This window comes from Monopterus albus, unplaced genomic scaffold, assembly GCF_001952655.1.
Source record: "Monopterus albus unplaced genomic scaffold, M_albus_1.0 scaffold103.1, whole genome shotgun sequence".
Lineage (NCBI taxonomy): Eukaryota > Metazoa > Chordata > Actinopteri > Synbranchiformes > Synbranchidae > Monopterus > Monopterus albus.
Window position 1 is genome coordinate 743,511 of NW_018127983.1, and position 9,473 is coordinate 752,983.

At 41.7% G+C, this 9,473-nt stretch overlaps 1 protein-coding gene across 5 annotated transcripts; it reads right to left on the minus strand.

Moving 5' to 3' along the window:
* Window positions 1–1,053: 1,053 nt before the first annotated feature.
* LOC109965727 (uncharacterized) lies at window positions 1,054–7,039 on the minus strand. Of its 5 annotated transcripts, none has more exons than XM_020609998.1 (6): window positions 6,973–7,039; window positions 5,561–5,652; window positions 5,165–5,307; window positions 4,833–4,945; window positions 1,384–1,530; window positions 1,054–1,275 (listed from the first exon to the last, which is right to left on the minus strand). In XM_020609998.1, the coding sequence occupies exons 1-6, from the start codon at window positions 7,006–7,008 to the stop codon at window positions 1,066–1,068; spliced, it is 741 nt and encodes a 246-aa protein (XP_020465654.1). In that variant the 5' UTR covers window positions 7,009–7,039; the 3' UTR covers window positions 1,054–1,065. The 5 variants fall into 5 exon arrangements, 4 of the variants coding, with proteins under 4 accessions (XP_020465654.1, XP_020465656.1, XP_020465655.1 ...); XM_020610000.1 differs by lacking the exon at window positions 6,973–7,039 and adding an exon at window positions 6,142–6,296; XM_020609999.1 differs by lacking the exon at window positions 6,973–7,039 and adding an exon at window positions 5,774–6,129.
* Window positions 7,040–9,473: the final 2,434 nt, after the last annotated feature.

Consider the following 9,473-nt stretch of genomic DNA (forward strand, 5'->3'; position numbering starts at 1 on the left):
GGGCACTGGTTAAGTTAGGACTGAGAGGGACCTGGGCCCGCTCCCGTCTATCCATTGAGTGAATCTCCACTCTCTAGCCAACAAATGAATGAACTCCTTCTCGTCACCCAGACTAACTCTGACTTCTCACGCTCTGCTGCTCTATGCATATTGGAGACTTGGCTCAGCGACTCTATCTCAGACAGCGCAATACCAGTCCCAGGGTTCCAGGTATACAGAGCAGATCACGTAATGGAGTTATTTGGAAAAATGAGAGGAAGCGGAATCTGCTTCTACATAAATGAAGGTTGGTGTAAAGATGGAACAGTGTTTTTCAGCTAGAGGGTTGAGTGGGACTCGAACCAAACTGACACCATAAGCTGCTCAGACCATTCTTTGCCCTGTTAACCGACTAGGAAGAGCATTCAACAGTCCAGTAGAACACTGGTTACTGCTGAAACACAAAGTGCTAAACCAATGTTAACCTCGGTTTTTGCTCGTTCATTGACCCACTATGCACAAAAGAACACAACCTCTTTGGTCGACAGCCAACACCTGCTCGGTGGCAAGCGGGGCTAATTTAAGGACCTGTTTTTGACAACAGTGTAGAGAAGCTTGAATAACAACAGAAGTGCCTCTCTGTGCTTACTTCACTGCCTACAGTTGTGACCGTGGCCCTGTAAGTGGTAGCATAAACAAACCCGAACAATACTGTAGGTAAAAACTTATATTATAGTCTAACTCAGTTTCATTTCACGGGAACATACAGTATCTGATAAGCTGTGATTACAGAGCACAGCTCTGTCCCTTTCAGCTGATTAAAGTTGTGTGATACTTCCCTGCCCACAAGACAATCCAATTTCATTTGACATGTTTGACAAAACATGTTGCAAATCTTTTGGGTAAAAGATACATGTTACAGTGTCACTTTGCACCATTATTCCCAACAGTAAGTAATTTTAGGGCTATGTGCTATTTTAAACTCCAGATTTTAGCGTCACAGGCTGAATATTTGATGTAGCTCGTGCTTGATAGCCACTCCTGGGCTTTCTACTTACCAGTGGCAAAGGGGGCTAACCCTGCAGTTTATCTTGGGCAGAATTTAAAGCAGCGATCAAAGCTGTACAAACCAATTGTCATCATGCTTCTCCAGAGGGAATTTTGAAGTACATTAATGCTCCTTCTTTGGGAAATAATTGTGCCACTCTGTGACTTCATTAGGTCTCCTGGCTGTTTCAAAAGATGTTCTCTGTGGCGGTTGAAAGCCACATCGCTGGCAGACAGCATCCCAAGGGGCTGAATGAATAAAAAAGGAGAGATTATAATGAGATTGAGTTAGCCATGACCAGAATTGGGCTTTTCATTATTCCACTGGCTGGAGAGAGAGAGGGGAACAAGACTGACATAAAGAAATGTGTTGTTGCAGGAGCCACACTTGCCATCTGCCATGGGGATCCAATGGTAGGCAGTCAATGCTTGCTTATCATTGCCATGGGTATCAAAGGGGCTCCTCTCTGGAGACTGCTCCATTAAAACCTTTAATGCCAACCCCTGTATACACAACAGAACAACAACAGCATATCTGCATTTAATTCAGAAGTAACATTTGCTACGATTGAACAATTTAAAATGGAAAGAAGGAGAAAACCTTGAATTATTTGGTTTTAAATATATTTTAAACTATTTCATCTCAAGTTAACTGTTTATCTATTTTACAGTGCATGTTGCTGCATCAGGAGGAAGCGTGCTATAGCTGACAGGACTTTTTTCTCTGGTAGTCTGCTGTTTTTGTCATTCACTGTCTGTGGCAGGCATGATCCAAAGATCAGGACCATTGATCATGACCTGTCCTTTGGCCAGTTATTCACCGCACACTGCCTGTGTGAAAAAAGGAAAAAGAGGAGGAAGAAGAAAAAAAGAAAAATCAATAGGTTTCCATTATCTGGTTGGGCAGTGTCACTGGCCTGTCAATGATCCTGTTACAGCGGTAGTACAAGGGTGACACAGGCCCACACTCAGTCACTGCCGACAAGAGGAAAACATGCTGACAGGCACCGGGAACAAGTTGGAACACAGATTTGCACTTCAAGCAGCCGTCCGATGAGGTATAGTGCAAGACCACCACGCGGCGAGGGGCGAGCTCGGTTGGGGTGGGGCGAAGGGGTGAGATGGGAGGGGGGATTCCCAGCCAGCCTCCTTCTACTGTCTGACTCTAGCTCACTACCATCGATGCTTTTATCCTCCCATAAATTATTCACCTCTGGATACACCAAAGGAAAGTCGGTTGCACTGATTTTGGCCGAAGGGAAATTCATAAACCCAGGGCTGCATCCATTGCCTGCCCACTGCCTCAAACTCATGCAAAATTCTATATATTGTGTAACATGCATCAGAATATTTACATTACATGCCAGTTGGTTCAGCCACTATGAGTGAATACAATGCAGATGCTGCGTGTCACGCCACATATCTGCTCAGGGTGAGGATAGCATTCACGAATGCTTTGTATGAAGATTAGGTTAGGTCTGGAAAGTGATGTTGCTTATTGTGGGGCTCTGAAGATTTATGACACCTTGGCCTGACGCTCCACCTTTTGGGGCCAGGTAATGGGTTAACATCAATTAACTTGTGTATTGAGCTTCCATTCTTCAGCACTTTTAATTGTGTATTATTGACTGACTACAGTGCACACACACACACATATACCACATATACCTATACTGTGTATGTGTGTGTGTATATATATATATATTTGCAAGAAAAGGATAGATGTTCTCTTTTTTATTTTATTGGAAATGATTATTTTATACTCATTAATCGACTTAGTTGAAATTTAAAAAACGAAAAAACGCCCCCCCCCCCCACCTTTTTTCTGCCACCATATAAAGAACTTCAGTAGGACTGAGGCGATTTATTTATTTACTATTTATTTATTAATTTGTTTATATAAGGCTGTCATTTTAACCAATTTTAAAATATCTTTTAAAAATGATGTCTCACTTATTTTTAAATGGTTATTCTTTCTTTTAGTTGTCTGTGATGGACGGTGAGATTCAGATTTAGTTTCTTATTGCGCACGGCGTGGAAATGACAATAGAGGAATCGTGAATCTTTGAGTAGAAAACAAGAGTCGGATGAGTCAGTCCAGATGGCCAGTCAAAGAATTAAGGAAGACATCAACTGTCTCTTGAAAGAATAGGAATCAATATACTTTGACAAGAATGAAATGCGCTTCAGACGAACCTTTTGGCCGTCCCAATGCAGGCTGTCTCCCCATGCCGAACCTCTTTACTTTTGTTTGGATAATGATCAGATGGTTTGTGGTTTTTGAGATGACTTTTACTAACATGTTAGACCCATATTAATACTTAACACTTTTAACTCGCAGCATGTTACCTTTACGATCCGTTATATAGGCTACCAGCAGGAGGCCTATTTCAGCATGTATCTGCAGCTTACACATCATTTTCATTTAAGCTTTTTTCTGAACCTGGCTTTGGGACATTATGGCCTCATCTTTGTTAATGTGCTTGAAGAAAAAAACACTACCCTACTTTTTGTGTTCAATTACATACATATGTGTACATTTTTTTCTCCTTGTAGGCAATATTCAGTCTATAATGACTGGGGAATTCAGGTTAATACGGTGACAAGGTTTAACAACAGCGGGTCATGTTGCACATCACGCATGGCTGGCTCCGTTCACTCCAGCAGCTGACAGGTCCTAATCATGCTCTGCCCCAAAGGCGCTGGGGCAAAGAGGGTTTTAATCACTGAATTATAGACCAGCGCTGGGCTACAAATTGAGACGTAATTAAAGTCAAAGTTGCAATAATTGTTTCGACTAATTGGGCAGACAAGTGCGTTATGGCGCGATTACACCAGGCTACGCTTACAGTATATGGTGTCATTCCTCAAGTCAGAAGGGTTTTCTGGAAAGACAAGAGTCTGCTGTGTGTTTTTGAGACGATAAGACTCATATTCCATTGTATGACTCTAAAAAAATGTAAGAATTATTCTAGCTGATATACATAGTGGCAAGGCCGATGAATTGATTTTACTGATAATAAATAAATAATGTCCCAAATGCTATCATCTAAATAAACTGCACAAAGAAATGACTCCCTTTGCATGTTAATTCAGCTGAGGTGCCTCCATCACAGCCACTGTAGAAATCAAAGCAGCTTCATCAGCATCAGTTTGTCATGTACAATAAGAAGATGCCCATGTCTTGCCAACCGCGGTAGTGATGCCGCACTTTCGGCAACATCATTATTTCCTATTAATTACCAGCCAACCAAATGCCCTTGGAAGTGGGGCTGCAGTGCGTGTGACGGGGGAACTGGTCAGGGAGCAGCTGCCCTGCATCCCGCCGGGCTCAGGCTGCTCCTTTTTTTTTTTTTTTTTTTTTTTTGCATCACTAAACTGGAGGCTTGACAAGCCGTGTACGAGGCAGAGGGTTTTGATTAGGATGAAGGGTGAAATGTAGAATATGAGCCAGAAATGTCGAGTCTGGCAGCTTTTTGGGAATAGCCAAGGAATAAATTGTGAAGAAAGAGAGAGAGAGAGAGAGAAAGAAAATCCATATCTTAAGGTGTCTATTTTTGGGCGGAAGTGCGCGTAGTGATCCTTCTTATTACGTCCGCACTTTCCCCTTAAATATAGACTTCCATCCTCACAGATTCTCGTCAGTCTTTGTGCCACATTCAATTAATAAAAACAAAACAAAACAAATGATTGTGTGCTCTGAAATCAGTCTCACAGAAGGTGAATATTTACACTTATGAGTGTATCTCAGTAATCGTTTACAAGAGTGTGAAACTGCTCTATGGGATTTAAAACTGTTTACTTACCACTGGGCCCATGAGCTTTAACTGTGTGTGCCGGTGCCACTGTGAGGTTTCATTATGGGACAGCAGGGGGCGCTGCTTGTTTCGTTCTGAGAGCCAGGAGCCACATACAGTAGCTAGAAGTGTGTAAATAATAATAAAATAAATGAGCTAAAATTAAATAACAACGGGAAGTTAAGGCAGTAATTTAACAGAGTAAAAGAATGGATCCCAAACACTGCACAATCTTTCTTTTACTTTTTAATTCGTTGCACATATTCAAGCTGTCTGAGCCATTTTCCTTCAGTTTATTGCCACGTTTTTAGATCTCGTGGAATCAACTGTACCTCACGGACCTTTTGCAGCCTGCATGTGACAGTGAGCACCAAACACTGATCCAACACATGGCCCCTTTTGCATGTGATTCCTCTCCGTGTTTATCAATCTGCTGTGGCTACTGAAGGCGCACATCCTCGCTTTGCTCCTAGGACGCACAAGTCTGCAGGAGGTGCACAGACTGTGTCAACATTACATCACTAATCAAACAAATCTCAGAACAAATTCTTTTGTTGCATTTGAGGAATAAATTTAATTACAACCGCGGGTGTATGCAAGCACCGAAAAAAAAAACACCAGGCGACAAATGAAAAGACAGAACAAATGACAAAACATGAGGGGGAATAACTGACAGATGAAAAGACATAGGATGTGCAGCTAACAGGCAAAACGCGCCTGTACAAAGCCGCGCACACCTTTGAGAGCGAGAGTTTGTTTTAATGCACTTCTCCTGGGCTGCATCTCCTGTCGATGTGCAGAGAAGGAAGGTGGGATACGCGAACATGCCCTGTTTAGGAAACAAAGATGCAGATTAGATTGGATTCTGACAACACACAGCTCACTTCATGTCCCACAGCTCAAATCTCAACAATGAAAACAAGAGGCTTGAAAAATCCACTCAGACTTACCGTCATTCTGCAAAAGGTAAATGCAAATAATGAGGTGGCATCTGAGAATATATGGAAGTCAGTACACAGCACCAGCTGTGGCCCGCCTTAGACCGAAAGGGTGGCAAGTGGCACTAAGAGCCTTATTTAGACACGAATAAGACGGAAATAATACAAAAGAATCTAAAATGTGATAAACGTGAATCTGAGGGATCTGACACAAGATAAGAACATTTTTATTTCTAGATTCAACCTCAAAAGGTCTCTCTTCATGCACGCTGGGGCACAGTGTTTGGGCGTAGCCAGCACGAATTCGCTTTCTAAAGCAGAAACAAATCCGACCTCGCAAGGCACGTGTAACATTTTCGTTAAGTGCATGGAGCTGTCACCTGTTATGTGGTTTAGCAGGCTGCAGTCAGCAGCAGCGCGCACAGCCTCCGCCCTCCTCCCAGGATGCCGCTCCCTCAGCAGGCCCGCAGCAGCTGCACCTCGGCGCCGCTGGACCTGTGCACCGGCACCGGCACAGGCTCCAGACGAATTGGCAATAAACGCTAAAATATTTATGAGATTTGTCAATAATCTGTATGACTTTATAAATATCTGAATTTCATTTATAGTGCGGGTTGTGTGTTCATCAAGTGGAGTGGATTTAACTTATTATAGAAATGTTTTTGTATTAATTAATTATGTACACAATATTAAACGTCGACAGTTTTCAGGTTATATTGCCATACATTTCAAATTAAAATTTGCAACAATGTCAGGTTTGCTTCTTGTTTGTGGAGGTGACGCACAGCATCAAAAACCTAAATGCTAAATCATTTTCTAGTTTCATATCACCTAATTTGAAGAAACGTTGAATGCTTTTTGGATTTTAAACCTTGATATTATCGCTGTTTAAAAAGTCACGTGACCCCTGGTCATGCCCTCATGTAAATCCAGGAAACGCAGGTAGGCTTCGTACCGGAGCGCGGTGTTTAGGAGAATACAGCCGTAGTTTGCAAAGTTTGTTCCGTCACGTTATGAGAAAGCTGCTTGCAAATATTTAAGAATGCAGTGAGTTTGCGTTGATTTCTTTGATGGGTTTATTCATGTGGACATCGATGGGAGCCTCGATCGGACTGACTGAAAGTAAAGAAACTCTCAGTTGCATTCCTGACTTTACACCAAGCCCACGAAACCTGAGGAGGCATAGTCTGAAACAGTGATACACAACACACCGTCAGTCTCAGCACCAGGTGTTCACTCTGAGTCATACAATTCCAGATACTCCTGCGTGGCCTTCTGGTCTGGTTCAGTCTTCCCAACCCTGGGGTGGAGAAACAGGTCTCAAGGTAAGTTTGAAAGGTCATAAGACGATTAAATATAGTGCGAAAAGCCTATTTCTGCTACACAAAATTACTTGGCTATTTATTTATTTATTAAGTGGGAGCGCTGAGTCTGGATTTTTAAGTGGCTACAAGCCAAAAAGGCTGAGTACCACAGGTCTGCTGTTGTACATTAGAGAATATCAAGCACATAAATGTTAAATTTCTAAAAACAAAATGATGAGTGACCAAGTAAACCATAATAAAGCTCTTTAAATATTCAGAATAATCTCATAACCTGAGGACTAATGTGAAGTATTCTTTATACTACACTTTACATGCTCTTCTTCTTCTTCTGACCAATTTCCCACTCTGTGAACTGTAACAGTAGACGTGGCAGCGTCCCCACAGGCCTGAACATTACGGGCTCCTCACTATTCCATTCTCCTCCACTATCCAAGGTTGATCTAATCACCAGATCAACAGCCGCCAAGTGTGAGAGAAGAAATAATGGAGGCAAAATGAACAAATGATTAGTATGCTGTGAAAAGTACAATACGTTTCTTATTTAGCATTTAGATAACTATCTGTCCTGAGGACCAAGCATCAAAGTTGAACTCAGTTTAGGCGAGCGGGATTAATTCTCTCTGCTGCATGCTTCATTGAATCTCTCATTACCAAACTTTGTCTGTATTGATGTTAGATTTGATTGAAGATTAGAGCATTTAGCAAATCTTGCTTTTCCGCATGTATCAGGCTTTTTCAAGCACGGCACACCGCTCGCTGGTCAATACCCTCACTTTTATCCAGTGTCTGCTTCATTTAAACTTAATCAACTCCATCAATGAACTGGAACAGCGAAACGTCCCCTGGAACAATAGCTTTTGTTGGATAATGCTTTGGTCTTATTCCCAACCGGGTGGCGATAAACCTAAAATTACACTATGATGAACTATTTCAATCAATATGATAATGGAAATTGGCTTGGGTGACTCTTCGCAGGGCTTAAGGAGGCAAGCTAAAGCCTGTGTGACATTAATACATCTCCATGCTCTCTTCCTGCTGTTGCAATCCCCTACCTCACTTTATTGTCCCATCTTTTCACTGACATTGACTACACCATATTGCAAAGCGCCTGGTAGTTTAATGATCTATCTGCACTAGGGACTGCTTGTGCTGAAATGGATGCACAAGCTGATGGTCTCATGCATTGTTTCCCAGCTAAATTATAGGCTCTATACTTTGTTTCCTGTAGTGGCTCAGCGGGGTGTAGATCAATCATTGATGGCACCGCTGTAAAGCAGCTACAACACGACTTTTGCTGCTCATTTGGACGTTTTGTCCTTGTGTGGGATCCAGTGCCTGTTATAGGCTACAGTTCATCATATTTATACTGCTACCAAAAGACCAATTTCCCAGGCCTTAGCAAGGAAAATGCATGCTCCCCATCTGTTGCACCCTAATAAATATGCCACCTTCTGGGACAATCCAGGAGTGATCATGATGATCAACTGCCAAGTGATATGACTTACCATAAACCTGTTTATTTGAAAAGTTTCCCCTCAGCCAGTAATTGTCAAATTTATTTTGGCATCTATTATTATTTTCTAAAATGATTTATAAAACACACCGAGTTGTTTTTCCTTCAGACCTTGAAGTCATTTAGTTTTTGAAGTGTTGACACACGGTGTGAGATGGATGCCTTTGTGTTGTTTTACACTGAACTGAGCACTTATGACTGGAGCTGAAAGTCACGGCTGTCATTTAGCAGGGAGTCACTGATCAACCATCTGCTGTAGATTACCTGCACTGACAGAGACAGTGTCCAAGTTACAGAGACAGCGACGCAGGACGAGCAGTAACATCCTAAAGGACTACACTGGTACTTTAGCACGTTTTAGCCCTTTTGCTACAAATCACATACAGTATACTTTACATGTCTGCTGACTATTTCTCAATAAAAGATGGTGTTTTGGATTACTTAATGTTTCTTTGTACATTTTTGGAAGCCGCCTTTTTGTAAGGCATGAACCTGAACCTTGCTTGAAAGGAAACATCATGTCTTTTTGTATTGTGTTCAGAGTTATTATTAAATTGAAATACAGTTCAGACTTTACTTTTAACAAGTATATATGATTTGTAATTAATTAATTGGCTAAAACATGCAAAAACACTAGTACTGCCCATAAGGTGCTCTCCATTGAAGAGATGAAGGTGCTATATGTCAGAACAGACACTACCTTCATATTACAGTAGGTGCTAATGAGTAATGTCATCTCTATGTCTTCACCACACAGGGGTTGTAGGGCTGTATAGAAGAGTATGAAACAGCCAATGGCCAAGTCATTGCATAAAAATGTCCTCATCTTTCAGCAAAAGAAAGAAAAAACAGTTTGCATTACTGGTTACATTAC

Coding starts and splice junctions, on each gene's coding strand:
- LOC109965727 (XM_020609998.1), bottom strand. CDS start 7,008: ATGACTCAGAGTGAACACCTGGTGCTGAGACTGACG. Junction 4,946..5,164: donor TCACATGCAGGCTGCAAAAG/GTCCGTGAGGTA, acceptor ACACACTTCTAG/CTACTGTATGTGGCTCCTGG. Junction 1,276..1,383: donor GCAACAACACATTTCTTTAT/GTCAGTCTTGTT, acceptor TTATTCATTCAG/CCCCTTGGGATGCTGTCTGC.